This window comes from Leopardus geoffroyi, chromosome A1 (assembly GCF_018350155.1).
Source record: "Leopardus geoffroyi isolate Oge1 chromosome A1, O.geoffroyi_Oge1_pat1.0, whole genome shotgun sequence".
Lineage (NCBI taxonomy): Eukaryota > Metazoa > Chordata > Mammalia > Carnivora > Felidae > Leopardus > Leopardus geoffroyi.
The window spans coordinates 217,891,794-217,919,574 of NC_059326.1; the positions used below are offsets into that span (position 1 = coordinate 217,891,794).

Sequence of the window (27,781 nt, forward strand, 5' to 3'; positions counted from 1 at the left end):
CCTTAATCCCCATCACCCATTTAACCCATCCCCCCCCCAAACACAGTTCCCCTCCAGTAATCCTCAGGTTGTTCCCTATAGTTAACAGTCTGTTTTATGCCTCTCTTTTTTCCCATGTTGATTCCACATATGAGTGAAATCATAGGGTATTTGTCTTTCTCTGACTTATTTCACTTAGCATAATACTCTTTAGCTCTGTCCACATTGTTGCAAGTGGCAAGATTTCATTCTTTTTTATGTCTGAGTAATATTCATTGTGTGTGTGGAGATATATATACATATATATATATATATGTATATATATCCACAGATGAATGGATAATATATATATATATATATATATATATATGTGTGTGTGTGTGTGTGTGTATATATATATATATATATATATATATATATATATATATTATCCATTCATCTGTGGATGTACACTTGGGCTATTTCCATGATTTGGCTATTGTAGGTAATGAATTAGTATATTTGTATTCTTTGGGTAAATATCTGGTAGTGCAATTGCTGAATCATAGGGTACTTCTATTTTAAACTTTTGGAGAAACCTCCATACTGTTTTCCAGAGTGGCTGCACCAGATTGCATTACCACCAACAGTGCAAGAGAGTTCCTTTTTCTCCACATCTTCACCAACACCTGTTGTTTGCACACAGTTACTAAATTTCTATAGTTAGAAGAGTTGCCTCTTTGCAAGACAGTGATATAGCATGGACAATAATATCTCAGACCTACCTTTACAGTTTGAAGAAATATAGTTCTTAGAGTTTGTCTATGTTACAAGGCAAAGTCGAGGATTAAAACCTGATGCAGGACTTTTTAACTGTTTTAGTTCCTTAGACACCTTGGGAATCAAACTATGGGAACTATTTAGAATAATAAATTAATAATAATATGATATATAAAAAAAGGAAATATGTTTATCCAAATTAAATAAGAAACAAAAGCAAAATGTGTTTAATTATTGTCATATGTGCCTTATTCTAGTGCAAGTCTAATGATTATTTAAGATATATCATAACTAAAATGCAATATAAAATATCTATGATTTTGTTGGTTTAATAGTCACACATACTGTTACTATCACTACAGTACTTGTATATTCAGATATTCATACTAGAAATACTAAATTCCAGTAATAGATTAATAAAAATAATGATATACTTTTTTCTATTCATTATCTTTACCTTTCTAAATTCCATCCACATAACCTCAGTCTAGGGAAATGAAGCAGGTAATTGTGACCCAACAAAGGAGAAAAAACAGAACAGGTTCCAAGGTCCATTTGTGGGAGTTAATAAATATTATATTAGCTAAGAACCCTTAATATAATTTGACTATGTTGTTCTTATTTTATAGTCAGAGTTTATAAAAATTTTGAGGAAAGTAGAGAATTTATAAATTAATTCAATATTAAATTTATAAAAAAAACCTTTTTTCTACTTCATGATTCACTAGATTGGTGGATTTCAGATCTATGCTGAGTTAATTAACTTATGTTCATCCTTTAAGAGGGGAAATAGAGATATGTCTCATTTTTATTGAATAGTTTTTTTGTTTTATTGTCTCTAAGATGATTCTGAATATAGCTCAGCACCTGGAGCCTATTCTATGGAGGTTAACTGAAGATGTTACTAATGATTTTTTTTATTCTTTCTACCAATTATTAGGAGCTAAGGAAAGTGTTTTGGCTGATATGACAATAGCATTGGGCAGACTTTAATGGAGTTACAAGAAACTCAAGGGCCATGGTGAAGTGTGGTTTCAATGTAAATGAGTTTGCTTTGTGTGATTTCAATACAAAAATCAAGAAAAGAAATGATAGATTTTTGAGCCAACATGTTCTTGTTTTTTAATAAAACCTAAATAGTATTAGCAAAACATTTAGCTGCCTAAATTAAGGAAAAGCGTTTTTTATTTCTCTCATGCAATGTCTAAGTGTGTTTTGGGAAAGTTTATCTTTATTTAATTTTTAACTTTTCTTATATACAAAATTAGGAACTTGTTCCATTTTCAATGAAAAATTTATATTTTGAAATTATGTATTTTTTCTTACTTTTAAATGTATTTTTAAATTGCAAAATGTATTTATTTTGCATACAGACATTTATTGTCACATATATGCATATGTTACATTTTAGTAACATAACAAAAATAAGAAAGTATATTTCATGTGGGGAGTTCACAATTAATTTGATAACACAAGTATATAAAAAATAAAACGATACAGCAAATAGAGGGATTACAAATAACAGGTCAGCCAGAAAGTTCCAATGTACTTCTATAAGTCAAGGAAATCCTCAATAACAAGATAATTAGTCTGAACTATCTTTAATCTGAACTATCTTGTAAGATGAGTACAGGTTAAAGATAAGTAAGAATTTGAATTCCATATCAGAGCTTATAGAGTGATGGCTCAGATTTTAGGTAGGCTTTCAAAACCAGGTCCAAAAAGGAATTTAAATAGATAAGAGCTATTAGAAGGATTAGATCAGTAGCACATATATATTTTTGTATATATTATATACACACATATATTGCACTTTTATGTATATATGCATGTATATGAGTGATGTTTTGCATATATTGAGTCATTAAGAAACTATTAAATTATTGCTCAATTTATCTTGGGCTAATAATGAGTGTAGCTTTAGAATTTTAGTATTTTTAAGCAAGTTTGCTGTTGGAAGGAATGAGATATCACATAATTAACAGCTGGCTAAATGAATTAGCCATAACTGAATAAGGACTTTTCAATGCCAGAGCTCTACAGGAGAGTGACTCTTGAAAGTAAATAAATGGACTGTAATATCTGTTCTTTTATCAATACAGGACATTTACTCATTGGCCCAAGGCACTGTGTATTTGTGTAGGATAGTCACTTTTTATCCAAACAAATCTTAGCATCTCTCATACCACACAAACTTCCCTTTCCAAAATGTGCTATATTTAATTTAAACCTGAACCATGGAATCTCACTATTTTCTCTTTGTTGTTGTTGTTGTTCCAAAGGGTGCTATATTTAATTTAAACCTGAATCATGGACTTTCACTATTTTCTCTTTGTTGTTGTTATTGTTGTTGTTATTATTCATAGTTTTAGTCGTGCTGTTTGCTGCACTGAAGAGGCAGAGAAAAAAGGAACCTCTGATAATTTCAAAAGACGATGTCCGTGACAACATTGTGACCTATAATGATGAAGGTGGTGGGGAAGAAGATACCCAAGCTTTTGACATTGGCACCTTAAGGAATCCAGAAGCAAGAGAAGACAGTAAACTTAGAAGAGATGTAATGCCTGAAACTATTTTTCAGATAAGGAGGACTGTGCCTCTGTGGGAAAATATTGATGTACAAGATTTTATCCATCGAAGATTGAAAGAAAATGACTCAGACCCAAGTGCACCACCTTATGATTCACTGGCAACATACGCCTACGAAGGCAATGATTCCATAGCCGATTCACTCAGTTCTTTGGAGTCTCTCACAGCAGATTGTAACCAAGATTATGATTACCTTAGCGACTGGGGACCTCGTTTTAAAAAGCTTGCTGATATGTATGGGGGTGATGACAGTGACCGAGATTAAGAGTATCGTATGACTTGATCCATGTTAGTGGAAGTACGCTTCTTGTTACTAGATTGAGTGGCCTGCATTCTCTTCCTTGGAGGAAATTTTTTAAAAATTGAAATTACAAACAATACGTAGGTGTTGTCTTAGTAAGGGTTTGCTTAATCAGTAAGTTTCTGTGAATGAATATGAATGATAATAGATTTTTAAAAAAGTAATAATAACCAGTTCACTCTCTTTGCCTAGCAATCTCTGAACGAAAGTATATCACATCAATAATCAATACAAATTACATAAAAGGCTTTTTGTGCCTTTCCTTAAATATAAAGACTTTATAAATGTTTTCTTAACTGACTTATAGTCACCTTTACTATTAAACATTGTGCAACTGCTTTGTAAATTAATATGAAAATATATCCCTAAAGAAATAGGAATGACTATTACTGCCATATTTATTTAGTTGAAGAATGTCTTTGTGTTAATTCATTCATATTTTTATAAATGTATATTTATATTTTTGTATTTTTATGAAATAAACTAGTATTTATAAAAATAAATATCATTTTATTTACTTCCTAGAAGCAGTTCTGATCTCACTGATAACAGAAATTTTTTACATCTTTATAGACAAAACATAATTTACTCAGGGAAAAAACAGCTAAGTTACTGCATGTGATTTGGAACTAGAATGTAGCAAGACTATAAAAGAGCTTTAGTATAAGATATGATTTTTTGTTTCTGCCACTTGAATATGGAAAAATGCTTATTAAACCACTGATATCTACCCATCAATAGGATATGAGACCTTTGAAATATAAACTATTATAAATATACTTGTGAATGATTATGGTTTTTATATAATTTTTTCTATAGAATCAGCCAGTGAATTTTATTTGAGACTATATGAAGTATGTGTAAGAAATGTTATGTGTATCAGGGGAAAAAATGTAAATCACTCTTTCTCCTTCAACAGAAGTTTTCAGAATGAAAAGGAATAGTTCTGATTTTGTTCTCCTCATCAGATAATTCATGGAATATAAACCAGGTGACATTTAAAATGAGTATCAACAAACTAGAGGGTTTTTTTTTTAATTGAAAACTTTATTGTGTAGATTCAAAGTCACTGTATTTGAGGAAATCTTGAAATAACTGGTGACATGTAGGCTGAAGATTAAAAAAAAATTAGGGAATGTGTGGTTTTACTAATGATTGGGATTGTAAAAAAAAAAATCTGTTTTTGGACAGAATTTGGACCCTTTAAGACATGAGAAAGAGGAAGAGAGTGGCAGAATTGTGCATAATAATCATTAGCAAATCTCTGAGACTGCTATGCAGAAAACCTGCCTCAGTTTAATCTGGAGAATAAAACCTAAACTAAAATATGGAAACTTCACAAGGAGATTGTATACTATTCATTTCCTGTGCCATGAATTATCTTTTGCTTTCTCTTTTATTATTCATCCTTTAAGGAGTAAATATCATACCCAGGGTCATTCTTAATGTGGAATTTATTTAGAAATTTAACACTGACTAGTCTGTTACCAAGCCTTTTTAAATAGCAAATACCAATTATAGACAAATTTGTGTATTCCATTACCATGTTATAAAATTTTCAAAGACCATTCAAGAACTTTAGCCCCAGTAGCTGACACATATTAAAGATTTAAATTGATGCTGAGAAAATAAAATATACTTTGCACTTAAGAAAAATTTGAAATTTTTCTAATCATTGGAATTTTCCAGAAAACAGAAAGTTTTTAAGTTTTAGGTTTCATTTAGAAAGTTGTTTTTTTTTTTTTTTTTACTTTAGAAAGTAATTAAGTTTTCCCATTGCTAGAGCTATTCCAGCATGAATCAGACAAATATTTGAGGAGGATAACGTTGAGTGGCTTAAAGCAGTCAGCAAAAATGAATTAGATATCTATTAAACTTCTTATCACTTTATTCTATAATAACTAGAATAAGTGTCAAGAAGTAAACAAATTAAGAAGAGGCTATAATGACTGTACGTGTAACAGCTGTATAGAAATGAAAAAAAAAATCATGTTGAGTCAGAAAAGGGGAATTGGTAGTTACGTTGCATGCCTGGGTTTACCACACTTCAAATACTAAGCACATCACAACAAACCAAGCAACCTGTAAGTTGTAAACCTACAACTGCAATGAGGAAATCATATTAATACCACATAGAATAAGACACATTAAAATTTTAAGCTTGATTATGAAGAAATATTCATTTGATTACAATTTTTCAGCACTTTAATAAAACTGGTTTGAGTTCTCCCTCTCCTGGATCTCACAATGACTGATATACTGATGTCTTTGTGAGGACAGAGCTAATAGATTTCATACTTAATAAGTATATGATTGTTTTTGCTATCAATCAAGGAGTCCTATTTGGTCAAAGAAATTACCAGTTTCATGAAATATTAATGCTTTTCATAATTTTCTAATAATCTATGAAATTCCTGTAGTAGGAAAATGCATTTAGAAGACTGATCAGCTTTTTTGTAAAAAAAAAAAAAAAAAAAAAAAAAAAATTTCCTAATTGAGAAGTAAAAAAAAAAAAAAAAGAAGAAAAATATAACTTCCCCACCGATACCCACACAAAAAATAGAGATAATAATATTTACTCTATTGTATTTGGATAATTTTATTTCATTAAGATGCACACAATACATTCAATAATATTAGTTTCCATCACTTGATTCTCATGGGACTGAGACACTGGTAAAATCTGAGGAAAATTAATTCTTAAAGTGTGTTTACTTTCAAACAAAATAAATTAGTTAGCTTTGACTGTTTAAACTTAAGATAAAATTGAAGCTAGTTGAGTAAACATTTTTTCCAAATATAATTAAAACAATCATTGTTTTATATATTCAATAAATCCAAAATAATATATGTCTATATTTATATCTGAAGTTTTTTTCAGAGAGAGGAACCTATCTACATTATTTGCACTTTAAGATATGGACTGGGTGGTAGTATCTTCAATCCTGCTCTTAGACACGTGAAATAGATTCCAGTCACTTAAAAAAATCAATTTAGTGGGGCGCCTGGGTGGCGCAGTCGGTTGGGCGTCCGACTTCAGCCAGGTCACGATCTGGCGGTCCGTGGGTTCGAGCCCCGCGTCGGGCTCTGGGCTGATGGCTCAGAGCCTGGAGCCTGTTTCCGATTCTGTGTCTCCCTCTCTCTCTGCCCCTCCCCCGTTCATGCTCTGTCTCTCTCTGTCCCAAAAATAAATAAACGTTGAAAAAAAATTTTTTTTAAAAATCAATTTAGTAAAGAAAAGAAAACAGCATTACCAACACAAAGCAGTAAACAAATAAGGGGAAGAAATCCTACCATAGCCAGTGGTTGAACTGACCTCAGTTGATTATTCCTTCCACTTTGGCGTAACCACTATAGCTGGCTGCCAGGATCCTTTACTATACTGGGTATTCTTTTATTTTACTCAGCCTCCCTGACTGGCTTCTTCCGTCTAACTCTGTATTTTAGAGTAGACCAAGCCCTCTTTTTTCTTTTCTTTTCTTTTCTTAACTTAAATTCTGGCTCTTGATGATCTATCCACTTTCCCAGTTTCTATACATTTTTACATCAATATCCATATGAACATATAGATATATCAATATAGAGATAAATTGAAAATTCTCAAACTTAGACCTCCATCTTTGGAGGTCTACAACCCCTATCTTTGCTTCATTCCTATAATCCAAACATATTTCAAATGAACTGTTCTAAATTTCCACATGAAAGTTTAATGAAGTGGGATATGTCCAAATTTTAACCTCTAATTTTTGCCCCCAAAATCTGTTCTACTCTCAAAGTGGCCCAAGTTGATGGAAAAAAAAAAAAAAAAAAAAAAAAAAAAAAAGACCACAACATCTTCCTACCTGTCCAGGTCAAAAATCTTGTAGTGATCCTTCATTTCTGTTATTCTATAATCCTTCATAGGCTATACTTTAGGAAATCCTATTGACTATACCCTCACAATCTGTCTGGTATATAATAAATTTTCACCACATCCCCGGCTACAATCCTGGCATTTTGTGCACCTGGATTATCGCAGTATACTTCTAAGAGTTCTTTCTTACTCACTTTGGCTCCTACCATCTATTTGAACAGACTGAACAGAGAATACAGACTGGTGTGCATTTCTTTTTCTTCTTTGTTTTCTCTTCCTTCCTTCCTTCCTTCCTTCCTTCCTTCCTTCCTTCCTTCCTTCCTTTTCTTTCTTTTCTTCCTCCCTTCCCTCCATTCAATTAGGTAAGCATGATCATCTCATTTCTCTATTCAAAACCTATCAATTGTTCTTTACAGTGAAAGTCAGTCCTCATGAAGTTATCAAGTACCCTTTATCTCTTTGATCTTACTCTCCTCTAATTCCTTAACTCATTTCACTTCAGTTATTCTGGACTCCTTGTTCTTCCTTAAAAACACTAAGCATTTTCCCTTTGCACTGACTGATCATTATCCTTGAAATTAGTTTTCCCCAGATATTCATGAAGTTAACCATTAGAACTTCTTTCCAGTCCTGGTTCAAACGCCACTGAAAACTACAACACCCAAAACCCATTTCTCCTTTCCCGATTTATTTTAAAATAAATATTTTCCACAGAAAATATCACTATTGAACACAATGCATAATGTGTTTATCACATAATTATTTCATTTGCCAAATTCTACTAGAATGATTGTTGGTTCACGAACTGGCCCTTCCACACACAGGGCAAGGGGAGGTGGAAGAAGGAGGAAGGCCCCTCCAGACTGGCCAGAGGCAGGTTTAATAAGCAAAGGAACTTGCATACGAGGCTTGTCTTGAGCAGCAACAGGACAAGTTACATTTCTGCACCTGCCAGCCAGAATCTTAAAAGTTTGTCAAAGGATTTAACTGGATTCAGTCACCTACTCAGCCTAGATGGTCTCCACAGCTCCTTACTCTCTCAAAGGTGCAACACTGAAACAGCTCCTAGTGTGAGAACGGTGCGCAAAATGTACATTGCAAGGACAGGGGAGGGTTGTGAGGAGCTTCTGAAAGCCCAGGGTCTAGTTTTGGGGTCAACCTGAGGTCACATACTCTCAGTGACCTCTTCCAACAAGAATTCTTCCCAAATCATACCTTGTTAACGTGCAGCAAATATTTGTTAAAAGTTAAGTGACATGCTCAATATTTAGATATGATACTTTTCTATATTTGGTAAAATATTATCAACACATAGGACACTTAAATAAAACAAATGTAAACAAAAAAGAATTATACTCAAATTCATAACAAAGTATATGCCTTCAACACAGTATTGATTATAGCCTAGAGTATTAAATCTAAGTACTATATGCTGAATTCTGGTTGATCATGATTAGGTCACTATTTAAAAAGATCTTTTCAAAATTACAGAAAGCATGACTAAATTTTTTCCAGTTTTTAAAAAAGCCTCCCTAAATTAAAATTGTATGCAATGATCCGTGCTTCTAAAAGTATACGGTAATGGGATTTTACTAGATTTCAGGCCATCAATTCTAAATGCCAGAATCAAAACACAAGCCAACGCAAATAAGAATCAAAGAAACAGCCTTCTCTGTGCAGTTTTAATTATCTTTATAATCACCTAATTATTGGATTGGTTTTAGCCCTCTTTTCTCACATTTGGATAATATTTTGTGAATAAAAGCAAGCTGAACAACCTATGAAAATGTTTTCTTACTTAAATATGTTTAATTACTTTCCAAATTTCAGTAATGATGTGTGACTATTTTTTAAAAATAAACAATTGTTTGGGGGTGCTTGGGTGGCTCAGTCGGTTAAGCATTCAACTTTGGCCTAGGTCATGATCTCACCATTAGGAGTTCAAGCCCCGCATCGGGCTCTGTCCTGACAGCTTAGAGCTTGGAGCCTGCTTTACAGTCTGTGTCACCCTCTGTCTCTCTCCCTCTGCCCCTCCCCCACTCTTCCTGTCTCTCTCTTTCAAAAATAAATAAACATTAAAAAAATTAAAATAAATAAACATTGCTTAATAATAGTTCATATAAAAAAAACATCAGCTATTTAAGTCATTATGTTCAAACTAGCAATGTACAGACATTGGGCCTTATCTTACCTGCAGTCTTTGTTATTGTTGTTGTTTGATGGAATATTATTACCTAATATGGTGTTAAAAAGTACAACAGGGGCGCCTGGGTGGCGCAGTCGGTTAAGCGTCCGACTTCAGCCAGGTCACGATCTCGCGGTCTGTGAGTTCGAGCCCCGCGTCGGGCTCTGGGCTGATGGCTCGGAGCCTGGAGCCTGTTTCCGATTCTGTGTCTCCCTCTCTCTCTGCCCCTCCCCCGTTCATGCTCTGTCCCTCTCTGTCCCAAAAATAAATAAACGTTGAAAAAAAAAAAAAAAGTACAACAAAAATCACCATAGTATTACCAGCATTTAAAGACCAAGGTATTTCACCTATACATAATTACCTATGGATTTTCCTGTGGAATCTAGTAGTGAAATTAGGTAGCTTTCTGCTATATTTATGTATCACTCAGTAAATCTCACCAACTGCCAGTTCATGTCTATTATTTTCTTATTGTTTCTAAACACATAATTATGTAATTTTGATAGTAGCCATTTTTCAATAACATATAAATATCTTTCACAAATATGTGGCTTGCATTTTCACTGTAATTAATTTCAATGTAACCAAAATTATGTATACTATGAAGTTAACCATTAACTATGTCTTATGGTTTCCCTGCAATTTTTTGCTTGGTTTTCTATGTATCCTTATTACTAATTCAGCTCCAAACTCTGTCAGTTGTGTAAATTTTCTCTCTCGAGATTCAGAAGCACAAAAAAAGTGGAGAGCTAATTTCATCTCCTTGAAGAAATCTTTCCTTCAGTCACTGAACTGCTCTACTGCGTGAGATTAACTGTCTTCTAAGCCAGATGCATCCTGGTACCTCCTCCCACCATCTACCTGGGCATTCCCTGAGTCTCTCCTCCAGAACTGGAATCCAGAGTCCTATGTCCCATGTCAAACACTTTGAGTCTTTTTTTCTTGTTCCTTCTCACCACCATGTTTAGGATAATTTTGTGTACATATCTCTTAAACGATGTTACTATACATTTGTGTCTAATATTATATAGTTCCATTGTGTTTTACACAAACAGAAATGCTTTAGTAATCACTTGTCTTTTTGCTCTAACTGTATTGGTGTCGTGAAGTTTCACTAGTTTGAAGGAAGTATTTCAACTCCTTGGTCACCAGAAATTTCTCCAAGGACATTTACACAGCAGCTTCATTAGTTTATATGATCTGCCTATTCCTCATAGGCATTAGGCATTTGAGTTTATAACAATGTTAGTATACAACCTTGACCAGAATTCTAAAAAAAAATTATGAATGCTATTATCAATAAATCTTATTTATTTGATTTTAATTATTATAAATTTAGTATATGATCATTACTTATACTAATATATAATAGCCTCACATATATGCATTATGAGGAAATACATTTTGGGTAGTCATATTCTTGAAATGAATGTGTAAACATTCAGATCTGGTTTTGTCTGTTTGGTTTTATTACGCCAGTTCAAGTCTACTTTTCAGTGTATATAATCCTGAAAAAGGCATTTAAAACCCTTCACATACTTGGAAATTCAGTATGCACACATTGATTTAATAATCAAGTACAACATGATCTAGAATAATATGCACAAAATAGCAACTAAAGCCAAATAAAGTAAGTATCTTTATATATTTATTTGAATCAAATGCTATATTCATCAGAGTATGTCACATTTATAACCTCTCTCTACTGCCAGCTTTGTAAGAATGGTTCAGTTGTGCGGTCTGTTAGTTTCAAATTTATTTTTTTTATAGGAAACATATTGGTGCCTTTTTCTATTAATTACAGGAATAGTATACTGAGAAAAGTAATGCTTTTAATGGAAAGTATTGATTCAAATTATAATTTACTTTTTTCAGGATGCTATAGCAACAAAGAAACTTCACTGATAAAATTTTATGTAAGTTAATGATTAACTTATTAATTTTATAAATCCCAATTAAATGCTAGGATTATGTGAATCTAGGTGAAAAAAAAGCAAAAATAGTACAGCGCAGAACCCATTTCTTGTAAGACTTCAAAATTCAATTCAATAGACAAAACACTAACATGAGTAACTAAAATATAAAGTGGTATGTAATTAAGGCTTAGAAATGGTATAAAAAAAAGGGTAAAATAGTATTTCTTGGCTTCACATGTGTTTCACAATTATATCATTTAAAAACTGGGGGCGCCTGGGTGGCGCAGTCGGTTAAGCGTCCGACTTCAGCCAGGTCACGATCTCGCGGTCCGTGAGTTCGAGCCCCGCGTCGGGCTCTGGGCTGATGGCTCAGAGTCTGGAGCCTGTTTCCGATTCTGTGTCTCCCTCTCTCTCTGCCCCTCCCCCGTTCATGCTCTGTCTCTCTCTGTCCCCAAAAAAATAAATAAACGTTGGAAAAAAAATAAAAAAACAAACAAACTGGTAAACAAGAATTACTATATCCAGTAAAAATCAATCAAAGTCACCTTTGAATAAAATACGGTAAGGAGCTGTTTCTACTTAATTTAACTCAGTCAATTTTGATATTAAAATTTAAGATCACAGTGTAACGAGGACACAGACACCATTTTTTGATATTTGACTACTGAGAGCTTTAAAGCCTTACCCTTCCCTCTTTTCCTTGAGCCCCAAGTCTAGACAAGCTGATAAAAGTCTGGGTGTTCCTTCTTCGGGCACAGACAGGAAATTCAATTCACATACGTCCTACCCATAGGAGCAAAGTTTCATCTAGCCCCACCCTCTAACCACAATAAAAATTTAGCGATTTTGGAATTACTTGAGAGGCTTCAGTGTTCTCCCAAGAGGTGTCAATCATATAAATAATAAAGCTTTTCATACCTTATTGGTGTGTGTGCATGGCATCTTTGGTCTCTATATTCAAATCACACTTTGAGTGGGAGTCCATCTACCTGTGCAGAAGACCACAAGAAACAAATTACAATTAAGTTTTAGACATCTAAAAATGGTAGTTTGATAAGGTTAAAAACAGATAAAATATGATTTTATAAACATTTAAAATACTCTAAAATATTTCACAGATATTTTATAATGGTCCTCTTAATCATGAAATTACTCAAAATATCATTGTATTTATTTATTAAATGCAATAATTTAGTATAGAGCATATTTGTGGTTTCAATTATAGGGTAATGCACACTTGGTTATTGATAGACTAAGTAAGTTGGTAAATAGAAGAAGAGAATAGCTACATTAAGATGTATTTATGCTCCCATGTGCTAGGCGCTGTACTCAGCATTTTACAGGGATTACTCACGTAAGTCTCAAAAATCTTTTGAGACAAGTATTATCCTTCTCTTTATATATAACAGGGAGCTAAAATTTATTTAAGGTTAAAGGTTAGTAAAATATGAAGAAAAGCTTTCAATCTAGGCAGCCTGACTCGATATGGCAGGCTCAGATTTTCAACCAGTATCTTATAGTAGGTCATCATTTTATGAAACGGAAAGCATGGTAGTAGCATTGAGTTAGGAACTTTTAATCATATATTTGTCTCAGAAAATATCAATCATATTCAATTTGATTAAAAATATAATGAAATGGCTGGCTGAGTCAGTAAAGCATGTGACTCTTGATCTCGGGATTATAAATTCAAGCTCTGCATTGGGTGTAGAGATTACTTAAAAATAAAATCCTTAAAAAATAATAATAAAATGTCCACTAACAATTTGGGGTTTTGAAAAACTAAAGGATATAAAATATTTTTCTTGTAAATGAAAGGATCTGAAATTACACAAGCAAGTTCTAGATAAGGGTAATACCAGAATCTGAAGACGTATAATATCTAATAATAAATAGCAAAAGCTAACAAAACTGCAGCATGTAAAACGATGTATTAAAAATTGATACTCTGCGGGACACCTTGGTGGCTCGGTCAGTTAAGCGTCCAAATCTTGATTTGGGCTCAGTTCACGATCTCACAGTTTGTGGGACTGAGCCTGGGTAGGGCTCCTTGCTGACAGCATGGAGCCTCGTTGGGATTCTCTGTCTCCCTCTCTCTGCCCCTCCCCCACTCATGTGCACTGTCTCCCTCTCTCTCTCTCTCAAAATAAATAAACTTAAAAAAAATGCCACAATATGGACGAGATTTCTATTGATTATTTCTCCTTAGATGGGGAAATCACTCTGTGATTAGGAGAAATTCCCACAAAATCTTGTATATTAAATACCTTGCATTGGATAATAAGTTATATGGAGTATATGTAGAATTAGATATGTCTACTTTCCTTAAAAATTAAATATTTTGAGTTTATTTTTACTCTTCGGTTAATGCTAATAGTAATAGGTAAATTTGTATTCATACTTCTTTAATTTTTTTTTAAATATTTACTTTTGAGAGAGACAGAGAGAGAGTGAGGGAGGGGCAGAGAGAAAGAGAGACACAGAATCCAAAGCAGGTTCCAGGCTCTGAGCTGTCAGCACAGAGTCTGATGTAGGGCTCAAACCCACAGACTGCAAGATCATGACTTGAGCTGAAGTCAGACAGTTAACTAACTGAGCCACCCAGGTGCCCAAATATGTATTCACACTTTGAAGCCAGGTAATAGTGGGAAGCTTGTCACATTCTCTCGGATAGGACTGGGACAGAGGAAGCAATAGAAAGCACCAGCACTAAAAACAAAGATTTGAGGTCAGAAGTGAGACCTTATATCCTGCATTTCCATATCACACTTTTAAACCTTTGAAAGACCACTTTTGAATTAATCTGCAAAGCAAGCAAATTAAAATGGTGCCTGGCAGCAATTAAGTCTAAAGTCAAGAAGGAATATTGAACATCACAGTTATCATTAGCCACATTCATTCTAAAGTGGCCAATTTGGAAATTAGGAACATCTTACTAGGATGAAAGAATAGAAGAATGGATGATGGTGACGCTCGTCTGATTACTTTTTCCTCTGGCCACTGAATAAAATATATGGCTTTCTTTTCCCATGTGTATTCATTTAAAACAAATGACAGAGGTGAGCCCGGGAGTCATTTTGATGACTCCCCACTCTGCTCCACACATATATCCACCCGTTCCCGAAGCATGACTTTTTTACTTTTACTTTTTTATATTTTGATTATTTGAATATAGTTGACACACAATATTACATTATTTTCAGTTGTACAACATTGTGATTCAACTTCTCTATGTGTTATGCTATATTCACCACAATTGTAGCTACCATCTGTCACCATACAATAGCATCACAGTACCATTGACTATATTCTCCACACTCTGCCTTTTATTCCATGAATTTTTCATTCCATAACTGGAAGCCTTTATCTTCCAATGATGGAAAACTTCAGACATTGTCAAGGATAAAACTCAAATACATTTAATCTGGGTAGACAGACAGATATAATACTTATATCTATAATATATTTAAAATAAAGCATCTATATCACAGCATCTCCTGAAAGTGTAGAGGGTCATTCATATATGTCATCCGAGAGTGTTTACATACTCAGATTTTAATTTTTATAGAAAAAAATCATACTTTGAGTTACAACTCACTTACCCAATAAGAAAGAACTAATTGTGAAGTTTACAGTATTCTAAATATTCCCCTATGTTCTGGATGAATGGTGGCTTCCTGTATTGATTGCATCATGCTAACAAATTGCCTAACTTACAAAAAATGTCGCTAACAAATTCACACTTGTTTCAGTTTTAGAATTGTTGATGTATTTACGTAGCGAAATAAGGCATCTTATCAAGAAATAATCATGTAATATGATGTAGTTCTTACTTGAGTATTTATTTATTGAATTATGTTAACCTAATGAACTGATGGAAATGTTGATCTAGTGCTACTAGATCAGAGGACAGACATGCTCCGAATAGGAGAGTTGATTATACTGATCTAAGCATCAGTTAATAAAATAGTGGGGAAGTTATTTCCATTTCATGGTCTGTAAAATTAATTCCTTAACCTTCCAGCTATAATGAAAGATTGTATTTTGCATTTTTTCATTATTAATCTACTCTCATACTTATTATCATGAAATTATATTAAATATTCCCCACCTTTATTCATTAAAACTTTAATGCAATAACCATCAGTTTTACTCACTGAATAACAAATAATTTAGAAACAATGTTAAAAGATATTTAAATGCAAATCTCTGTTAAATGAGTGATCTGAATTCCTAAAAAAATTATTTAAAAATCTAATCTAATTCAGTTGAAACTAATACAGCTAAACTGCTTGCCGTTAGATCATATATGACAAATTAATTAACATGATTTGTTTTTATCTTCAGCAGCTTAACAAAATATGTTTTATTTATTCTCTAAATACTATATTCATCTTCCTTTTAAGAATAAATATACATGCTACCAGGCAGCAGAAACCTATAAATAAAATAACATTTCCCAAGAAAACTAATGTGTATTTAACAATTTTAGGCATATATTTTTGGTGAATTTCTACATATGCAGCAAAAACACCTTTGTGAATTGGGACCAAGAAAGTGAACTTAAGATTAAGAGGAAATTCTGCTCATCTTTGAGAGAAAAGCTCTTTTTATAGATTCCTATGAAAGGTCCAAGAGGAAAAGCATAAATGTAAGTGATCAAAAAGAAAAGCCCCAAGCTAAAAACTATGCTATAAATCTCAAAGGGTAGTTGCATTTTTAAGATTTTTTTAAAGTAGAATTCTATTTTGAGGAAAAAAGAAGAAACTTCATCCTTATTCTTCTTCAATTTATGAGGAAAAGAAATTACACCTCATTAAAATTTAATTTAAAATTAAATCCCAAGTAGAACAAAATCAACCATAGAAATGACTGAAGCTCTAATCCACTGAGAACAAAGATGACAATGATTTAAGGAATTATATGCTCATATGAAAGTTCTTATGTGCTCCTACAACATTCATTATCTTGCATTATATAAATGTCCTTTATCAGTACAAAGCCTAGCAATGTATTTCGATAGGAGAAAAAAACGTAGCCAGAGAGAAAGTAAACAAGAAAGCACACACACGTTTTCCTGGTCTATCTTACTTATCTTATTTAAATTATAGATATATATTTTTACTATTTCCACTTTTGATATTATCAAGCATCCATAATCACTAATTTACTTAGTGTAGTTCACTATGAAAGTATTATCTACTTGCCTTGCGGCACTGAGTCAGTATTTGCACAGTGTCGTATACTGATTTGACCAACTGCATTCATACTCACAAATCAAAGTTTTCTCTTTTTCTAGGGATCATCAGTCTCTTTAATATAAGCACATTTTCTCTGCTTTCTGTGCTCATTCACATGGTATTTCAGAAGTTCTAAGATATTCTTTGTCTTCTGCAGGTCATGGAAAATGAGAGGGAAGGATGCAGAATTGAGGAACTTGGAAATAGCTTCCATCTTTTCCATGGGTACTCTGTTATTCCATACTCTGCTCTTAGCCCACTATCATGGGCTATTTTATTATCAAGGTTTTAAGCATCTAAACAGTAATGGAAAGAGCCTCCAGAAATTGCCCAACATTCAAAATTATGAGACACATGTTGCATTTTCCCAAAAAGGCATCCTGTTCTGTTCTCTCTGTTCTGCTTTGATGACAACAATAAAGCAACTTTCCTATTCAGGAACTCAGTTGGCATCTAATTAAGAAGAGAAGGGAAGCCAGATTATATTTTTGTTAATATATCTCTGATATGGTCAGGTGAATTTTGTTTGATTCTTATGGAGCAACACTTCACCTGACTCCAGGAGGTAGGACTACATATGGTACCTTAAAAAATTGGACAAAGATTGCCTACAACTTCTCCCATCAATAATTACAATTTCTTAGGGCACCTTCAGCATGCTTCATGCCTAAGTTCTCACAGTTAAGCATTCAACTCTTGATTTCGGTTCTGGTCATGATCTCACAGTTCATCAAGCTCTGTGCTGAAGGCACAGAGCCTGCTTTGGATCCTCTGTCTCCCTTTCTCTCTGCCCCTCCACCACTTACTCTCTCTCTTTCTCTCAAAATATATAAAAACAAACTTAAGTAAAAAAGAATTATAATTTCTTTCCCCATGCTATGAATTTAGGCTGTTGGTATTTCTACTTGCTTTATTCTAATAGAATACAGCAGAAGTGATTTGTCCAAGTTCTGAGCTTGCAGTTCTGCCTTTGCCCTGAGAAATAGTCTGCCCTCAAATGAACAAGCCTGGCTACCCTCCTGGGGAATAAGAGAAAATATTCATATAAAGAGAGCCTCTAGCTACTCCAGCTAATCCCCCAGAACTGTGAACAAACCCAGAAAATAATATCCAGGCCAATATGAGGACCACCAACCTGAGCCTTGACCACATTGCCAACGCATGGAATGATGAGTTAAGTGAAATGCTTTTGTTTTATGCCCATAAGTTTTGGGGTAGCTTGGTATATAGCAACAAATAACAGAAGCATTGGGAAAGAATAATTTCATCCTCTGTACATTGAGGAAGGAAACCAAAATGCCAGTTTTCCACCAACAAGATCTTTTGTAACTTTTGGCACCTCATGACTATCCCTCTGCTTCTCTGTAATTCTAGGTACATAAAATCAGGTGAATAGTATGTGTTTGGTAATTGGAAGGCAGAGATATTTCATGGGTTCATTTGTAAACCTCAAAGAAGTATTTAATGACAAACTTTTGTCCTTGTCTTATATTTAATTAATCAAAAAAGAAAGATGTCAACGTGTTCAATGTGTTTAACTGAAGAAAAGGATTATACGCAAAAGAGTGGACAGAGTTAAGAGAACCATCAAGAGAGACCGAATGAGGATGAAGACTTTTCACGTGTAGTTCAAAATGAATAAGGATGGGGCGCCTGGGTGGCGCAGTCGGTTAAGCGTCCGACTTCAGCCAGGTCACGATCTCGCGGTCCGTGAGTTCGAGCCCCGCGTCAGGCTCTGGGCTGATGGCTCAGAGCCTGGAGCCTGTTTCCGATTCTGTGTCTCCCTCTCTCTCTGCCCCTCCCCCGTTCATGCTCTGTCTCTCTCTGTCCCCAAAATAAATAAACGTTGAAAAAAAAAATTTAAATAAAAAAAAATGAATAAGGAGACAAGCAGTGTGACAGGAAAAAAGTTTGGAATAGGGTCCCTGTGGGTAGAGAAATCTGTCCAATGCCACACCCATGGCAAACAGAGAGGGACATCAATATTTAGAATTACAAACTCCTATATAATTTAAAATAACATTCTGACTAATCAAACATATGTTTGCTAACATATCTATAGATGACTATTTTTATAAAATATTTTGAAGGTCAAACTACAATTACCCAATTATTCCGCATAGAAAAAAAAATAAACAAATAAACTATACTAAAAACAAAAGATCATTTTGGGTAGTATTAGACCTTATTAGCATTATGGCAATAACATTCTAATGTTAATAAACCTGTAGATATGCAAAGGCTTCTGGATTCCTAAAGTCTGAAAGTTAATAAATTCTCATGAAATGTGATCATTTTGATGATTTAGTAGGCTTTTGTAGTTTATTAATCTTGGCACTGTTTCAGTAAAAAAATATGAGAAAGAAGGATTTTTTGTCTAAAAGAAATGATTCTGATTTCTTGGTAACATACTGTCTTTGAAAATACAGTGACTGGAAGTAAAATAAGGACATTCAAAGTTCAAGAGTCAACCCAAATAATATGCTGGACGAATGTATACCTTTTCATTTTTCAAAATTTAATAAATTTGATCTCTTAATACACTAGCAACATACATACAGAGACTAAATCCTACTTATCCTTAACACACAGCGTATGCCAAGACTCTGGAGTTAGTAATACATAAATTTGTTGGTTACCCAAATGAAAATATTTGGGATGAATATTCTCTGCCTTCAAAGAGGAGAGCGGACTAGGAAAACCTTACCTCATAAAAGTCAGAGGGTATTCAAAAGGATTCTGTAGGAAGAAAAGTAAATGGATGACAACAGTTTTTCCAAAGGGACTGTCTCCACTAAAGACTCACTGAATAATAATGATAAGGTCAAAGCTCATTTTCTTGTCCTTTGTCAGTGAGAAAAATAACAAAAGGACGATAAGTGTCAAAGAATCTGTGAAGATCTTTCTTAGCAACAGTGCCTACAGAAACAATGAACCCCTGCCTAAGAGAAGTACTACTATTGTGTGACATGATGGCAAAAAATAATTCATTTAAATGAAGAGGATGTCTGGAGGAAGCCATGTTTCTGAGAGGTTAATGAGTGGCAGCCCTGTTAAACAATATCTCTTTTCAGAAAGAAAGACATGAGTAATTGATCACAGAGAAAGTGGCTTGCTTGATATTATACCTAAAGAACACTTTCCCTAAATCACTAGGATGAATCACCAGTTGGCATTCATTGCAGTCATATACCAGTGAGAGCAGATGGAATATAAAATGGTATGAAACATGTCTACTGAGAAAACAAGCATTTTAAAAGTTAATGAAAGACAAAATAACAAGGGTATAAAGTAGGCTTAGTGAATGTTAATGTAATTACAGCATAAAGAGAACCCCTACACTTTTAATGATTATCCAAATGGGAAGTAATAATAGTAGTAAAAATAATACCAGTAATACATTTATCATTTTTCTAATCATCATCTTAAGCACTTTAGTTATACCATATTACTTGATCCTTAAATAACATTTGAGAGATATGCTTTTAGTAATCCTATTTTATTGAGAAGGCAAATGTGACTCAGAATTTAAACAAACCTTTAGGGGGTTGAAGATCCAGCATTCAAATTAGACAGATGCATCCCAATATGTTAGTTCACAAATGTTATGCTATATCAATTACATTAAACCATATTTTGAGTGTTAGATTCTTTGTATTAACAAATAAATAGATGTAAGAATATTTTGTGGAATGCATCAGTATTTATTAACTCTAACATTTCAGTGCTTACTATTTACCAGGCCCTTTGGGCATTGGCGATGAAACAGTAAACAAACAAATAACAAAAACCAACAATATCTTACCTTACTTTAAATTACTTAATATTTTAGTAGACAGTACTCAGTATTCCTTATTGAGCATTTACTATGGCTTTGCTACTTCTCTAGGCTGCTTAAATCTATTAATTGATTTAATATATCATTGAGGTATGATTATTATAACATACATCTCTGTATGAGTAAACAGACACAGAGCCATTAAATCGCATGCTTCATGTATGAGTTCTCACAGTTAATAAGTAATAAAGCTGAAACTATCCCTCAGGTAGCCTGCCTCTAGATTCTACAGATGTGACTATTATAAAATAATCCAGGAGTATTTTATCAGAAGGCTCTGACAGTTTCTAAACTATTCACTTTAGTCCACCTTAAAATCTGCTTCATTAAGGATGGATTAAATAATGAACTCTAAAGATGAAAAAAGTTTCTAAAAAGTTAAATATAATAGTCTATAATGGAAAGATAAACTAGCTTCAGACATCAGCCAGAATTTGTGGAGCTGGAGACCATGGAAAACAGAGCCATGCTCCTGTGGAGCAGAGTTTTTCAGCTAACCCTAATACTGCCCGTGATTTACTATGTGAAAGAGAAAGAAATTCCTATCCCTTTTAAGTAGCTAAATTATTGTTGTATCTCTGTTACAGCCTAACTTTACCACAACCCCAAAAAAAGATGATTATTAAATAATTTAATTCAAGCTTCCTCATCATAAAAGGGTATAATTAACTACCAAAGAAACCATGTATTTGAGAAAAAAACTGAATTTAGCTTATGTATTAGCTGTCCTCCAAATTTAGGATAGGAGCAATTTTAGATTTGTGAACACTCACAAATGTTATCCTTAGGGGAACTGGAATCCTAATACCACTTAGATGAAACGTCCCATACTTAGTAAATTGTATCTGAAAATCCAGCCAACGCTTTAGTGTCCTATTCAGTTTGCTATTTCCCAGTCTTTACTTTTTACTTAAATATCAGAACAGGGACCAGCATTTCTACTGAATTTTTCTTAGAACATTTTTTTCGCTTTTAATATATGCTGCATTTATGAAAATGATACATTAGTTCTGTTCTGATTTTGATCCAGACTGAGGTCATTCAGGAAATCTGCCATGCTAGAAGAGGGCTGAGTTCAAGCTGTGTACTTGCTACCCAGAGTTAGATCTTTTGTATTTTTCAGAACCATAGGTATTTTTAACCATAAATATCTCACGAACTATGTGTATGTTTTCAAAATTACATAAAATGGGACTGAAGACTCTGAAAGGCAAACATTATTGGTATTGGCTTGCCATTGCTTCTGAATTTTGAGGTCAGAAATAGAAGTAGGGGCAAAAACAGCAGATGTAGGGCACATGTATTCTAAGCTTCTGATAGCATATAGTCAAGGCTGTATTGTGGTTTTCATGAGCCACAGGAAGTTTTGCCTCTGTGGGTCCCTACTTCTATAAAAAAAAAATTAAATGATATTTTGCATCTTGAAATAAAGATATATTTCATAACCATAAAATTCACCCATTTAGACTGTATTACTCAACGTTTTTAGTATTTTCACCAAATTGTGTATCCATTACTACATTTTGCATCTAGTACCACATGTCCAAGAAATTTTAGGACATTTTTATTATCTCCCTCAAAACCCCACTCCCCTTAGCCATTACCCTTCTATTTCCTGTCTATCATGTGTTGTTTAGCCACTAAAATGGTATTCCTTTACTATTCCACTGCCTCTAATGTAGTAAAGGTGGAAATACATGTATGAGGGTAAATTACTAGGGACAATGATGCAAGAAATAGATGAACCAGAGCCAGTATACTAGCTCAGACCTTTATATGATAAAAAAAAGAAAACTCTATCTTGCACAAAGTTACATAGGTAATGTTTTCCTCCCAACACTAGGCAAACACTACCATACTTTCTGTCTCTATAAATCTGCCTATTCTGTACCTTCCATATAAATGGAATCATACAATATGTGGCCTCTTAACACTTGTTGATTTCACTTAGCACAATGTTTTCAAAGTTTATCCACGTTATAGCATGTTATCAGCACTCATTTCTTTTTATTGCCAAATATTATTTCATTGTTTGGATATATCAAAATATGTTCATCCATTTGCCAATTAATTCATTTCCACTTGTTGACTATTATGAATAATACTGCTATGTACATTTGCATACAAGTTTTTGTGTGTGAATATGCTTTATTTCTTGAGCATGCAAAGATTTTTGTTAGTTTTTGGTTTTTCTTTTTATTTTATTGAAGACTATTTTTAGAGCAGTTTTAGGGTCACAGCAAAATTGGAAACAACTACATGGATTGGATTTTCTCCCAACCTCTCCTTCGTGTACACACGCCCAGATACACAGTGACTAGCCAAAAACAAGTTCATGGCTTATATTTATTTTATCTTTATCACTAGTGACAACTATCCTCAATACAGCTGTAACACAGAAGATTAGATGGAACATGAGGTGGAAACAAGAGATTTTTGTTTTGTTTTCATGAGTGTAATATCAGTAAAATAGTGTCAGTAGGACCATACCACTGTGAATTAAATAAGAAAAGAAGATGAAGAAGGAAAAACAACACAGGTTGAAGATTCAATCAAGAAATTTGGGAAATAATTTTAGTAAAGGTCTTTTGTTGTATTTATTGAGTTGACTTTTTTTTAAGTTGTTTCTTAGTATCTATTAGTATATTAAAGGCAGGTGACCTACTGGACATAATAAAAATGCAATTGCTTCTTTATAATTAATTTAGTAGAATATGGACCAGACTGCTAATTTTAATCTAATATTTATTACTGCTTTCCTTCAGAGTAGTAACATCTTTGGCCTAGCCAATGGTCATACATAATAAACACCTAATCCTAAAGCCTCTTGCTGCTAGTGTGGCCATATCATTGACATCAACTATTAGAATATGAGCAAGATTCGGGGCGCCTGGGTGGCGCAGTCGGTTAAGCGTCCGACTTCAGCCAGGTCACGATCTCGCGGTCCGTGAGTTCGAGCCCCGCGTCGGGCTCTGGGCTGATGGCTCGGAGCCTGGAGCCTGTTTCCGATTCTGTGTCTCCCTCTCTCTCTGCCCCTCCCCCGTTCATGCTCTGTCTCTCTCTGTCCCAAAAAAAAATAAATAAGCGTTGAAAAAAAAATTTAAAGAAAGAATATGAGCAAGATTCATGTGCTTCACCACTAAAACGGTACTCTTTGCCTATTCCATCACCTCTAATGAAATACATGAAGATGGAAACACATGTATAAGGGTAAATTACTAGAAAAAATGATGTAATAAATAGATGAAGCACAGCCAATATACTACTCAGACTTATATAATAAAGAGTTAAATTTCTATCTTACACAGGGATGCATAGGTAAGAAGTTTTCCAAAGGTTAGCGTTAAAAACATAATCTATATTTAGTTATAGGTTTTGGAATGTTCAGTTCCTCAAAATTATCAAACTCTCAGCTTTTTTTGATATCAAATACCCTCAACCACCCAAGCCAGAGTCTTGTGGCTTAATCACTTGCTATGAAGCTTAGTCCATCTATCTCTTTGGGCATTTCCTCCCTCAACCTGGTAGCTAATATTTTTGACCTTTCTAGCTTTGAATCACAGAAGAAATAAGGAAAGGAGAGATAAGACAGTTGTTATAAAATAGCTAGTATCTTTCTCTGCTCTCTGCGTGGTCCACATCTCCTATAAACACACTAGTACACTTGAAACTTTGGTAGCAAGTGTTTTCTTTTTGATTTGATAGGATGTTTCTCCATTATATCTCTCTCAAAGCATCTGATCAGTGTAACTCTTGTTATCTCCAAATGTCTTAGGCAAAAATTACCTTCTAGAAGTTAATATGGAAAAAAAAAACAACCTTCATATCCTAATGGCTTAATTCAGTATAAACGAATTTTATTTTATATTCATTCAATCGTTTGAAGTAGTTGTACTGAAGTTGATTTTCTGAACAGCCAGCCATTCAAGAACTCAACTGGGCCCTTCCATTTTGCAATTCCACTATTCTTTGCATTTGCATTTGTATCTGCTGTCTTCGCTAGACAGCAGAGAGAGACAGAGAGAGGGAGAGAGACAGAAGGAGAGGAAGAGATTCGGGTGCCTGAGTGGCTCAGTCAGTTAAGTGTCCGACTTTGGCTCAGGTCATGATCTCACGGTTCCTGAGTTCGAGTCTTGCATCGGGCTCTATACTGACAGTTTGGAGCCTGCAGCCTGCTTCGGATTCTATGTCTCCCTCTCTCTCTGCCCCTCCCCTGCTCGCTTGCTCGCGCGCTCTCTCTCTCTCAAAAATAAATAAACATAAGAAAGAAAGAAAGAAAGAAAGAAAGAAAGAAAGAAAGAAAGAAAGAAAGAAAGAAAAGGAGAGAAATTAGGGCCTTTTATGAAAGGCTTGGAAGTATTATATCTAATTCCCTTCCACACTGCAGTGGCCAGAATGGAAAACACACAGCCACATGTATGAGAAGTTGGGAACTATGACTTAGATATAATTTCAGGAAGAAAGAGACATGATTTGGGTGAACTGGTAGTCAGAATAATAGCATACTCCTCCCCCAGACCACTGTGGCTCCCTAACTTTAGTGATACCTATTACTCCCTTCCACTGGTCCCACTGAAGTTTTTCTCTCTAGACCTGCCCTGGAAAAGAGCATTTTCCATCCCTCTTCATTTGTAAGGAAGATTTTGAAAAGATCTTGAATAGAGTACTCCAAATATATCTCCAGAAAAGTCCTTGCTATAAAATCTGTGTGTTTTTTTTTCTTTTGTTTGTTTTGGCGATTTTATTACTTCAGGTTTGATTTGGAATCTCTGAGGGATTCTAGACTCATGGCAAAGATTCTAGGGCAAGAATATTGACAATCTGTACTTGAGACTGATATCATACAATCGTGCCTCTGGTAGAACTCCAGTTCTAAAATCCTAGGGGAGAGTAAATTCTTAGAAGAGAAGAATAAAAGTGAGCAAAATTGGAGAGGCTGAAAACATAGAAAAGAACTGAGTTGGTGGATAATTCTGAGAAGATGGAAATCAATGAGCTCAGAGCATGGTTGGTGGTGTTTCTTTAGGTGGGAAAAGAATGAAAAAAAAATGATGCATATATAAATAATTCTGCTGGATTTCTGACAGGAACTTGGGTAAGTTTCTATTTATTGGCATCTGCTTTCTACTGAATATTAGAAAGGGAGTGTTAGAAATGGGAAATTCAGAGAAAATGGAGAGGCTTTGAAATAGCTGACTGTAGACTATATCAAAGTATATTTCATGGAATATCCAACTTGCAAGGTGCACTCTAAATAAAAAATTCTGTGGTTAAATATAGAAAGCATTATTTGCATAGTCAATGAAGATTCTCACACTATGTTGGCATATGATAGGGTCCAGATTTTGATGCTGAGAATGAACATGTCACCTAATGTTTAACCAACGGATTCATCAAAAATATTTAAAACTATAACTTTCTTTGACCACAGTTGATCCTTGAATAACATGAATTTGAAAAGAACTTATTCATTTATAGGTGGGTTTTTTACAATTCAGTGCGGTAAATGCATTGCCTCTTCCTTATGACTTTCTTAATAACATTTTCTTTTCTTTGGCTTACTTTATTGTAAGAATACAGTATATAAAATATATAACAAAATGTGGGTTAATTGATTGTTTATGTTATTGGTAAGGTTTCCAGTCAATAGTAGACTACTAGTTAAGTTTTGGAGGAGTAATAATCTATACAGAAATTTTTAACTATGTGGGAGGTCAGCACTCCTAACCCGTGTTGTTCAGTGGTCAACTATGTATCTATTTAAATACCACTGAATTTAATATAAACCACATGGGAAAGCATTTCATATAAACCACATGGGAAAGCAGCCTTAACATATTTTCTCAAGAACTAGCAATTATGACATTCTCAAACATTAAAAAAATTAGATTGTATGTGTCCAATTTGTTCTCTCTCTAGACACATAAACATCAAACACAAAAATTATCTCAAGCTGTAAAACTGAATGGAAAAGTGGATGATTGTGGACTGACTCACTTTCAGTATGTGAGAACGTACTGGCAAGAAGAAAAAAATACATAGAGGTTATGTTAAGTGCAAGCTTGTTTTCCAACATCTAGGAGATATATGTTTGCTTCTGAACATTTTTTTCCTAGATCTGACTGGAATAAATTCACAATTTTCCCATGCGTTTAGTTGATCAGAGGCCCTTGGTGAAATGATTGGCCCATTACATTTCAAAGTGAAAAAGAAAAAGGAGACCAAAGGTAGAACCCCTTGGGGCTTACATGATTTTATGACTATTCATTGAAGTAAAGGTTCTTAACGTATTCATTTAAGAAGACAAAAAATACTTTACAACCAGCTGAAAGAAAATGTTTCCTCAAAGGATTTAAAAGTAACTGCATAGGTCTACTTAATAGCATCATTTATAGTCACATGTACATTCAATCTTTTTGCATAAGCCCACAGATTAATTTGCATAATAATCACTTAAGGCAATTATCCCCATAAAAGGGATTGTGGGGATCTGTAATATTTCTCTGGGTAATATAATCTGAAATTCTCATTTTCTTCTAAATTCTGAGAACTATGTGCTATCTCAAATGATACTGTATAATTTATTAATTCAAGTTTACAATAAAATTCCACATTTGTCTTTCTAGATGCCAACCTGACAATCATTTAGAAATAATAGCTTACATTTTACAGAATAAATAGGAGAATTGTATATCAATCTAACTAATCAACAATTCCAAGGTTGAAAAAATGCTTCAAAAACCAAACAAAGCTGTTATTCATCATGGTTTGGGCAGCAGAAAAATAGGACTATTTAAGGTAATTTTCTCAGTTTAACTCAATTCCATAGACATAACATGTGTCCCCACTTTAAGCCAACCAAAATGTGTTGCATGAGCTACCCAATATAAAATGCGGGGCAAAGAAATTAATTTATGATAGAATTTATAATTAAATTTATAGTCATTACATTAAATATTATATATTTTGTATAAATAAAAAATAAGGGTGTGGTCAGAAAGTACAAACTTCAGTTATAAAATAAGTTATGAGGATGTAACATAGCATAGTGCCTACAGTTAATACTGTATTGCATATCTGAAAGTTGCCAATAGATCTTAAAAGCCCACATCACAAGACCA

General features: G+C 33.8%; 1 protein-coding gene across 2 annotated transcripts in view; it reads left to right on the top strand.

The window, feature by feature from the left end:
* CDH9 (cadherin 9) overlaps window positions 1–4,131 on the top strand; it is a 135,143-nt gene extending 131,012 nt beyond the window's left edge. For both annotated transcript variants that reach the window (XM_045441311.1, XM_045441314.1), the window contains one exon: window positions 3,105–4,131. In XM_045441311.1, coding sequence (XP_045297267.1) covers window positions 3,105–3,592 — 488 coding nt within the window. In that variant the 3' untranslated portion in view covers window positions 3,593–4,131. The remainder of the gene's footprint in view (window positions 1–3,104) is intronic.
* Window positions 4,132–27,781: the final 23,650 nt, after the last annotated feature.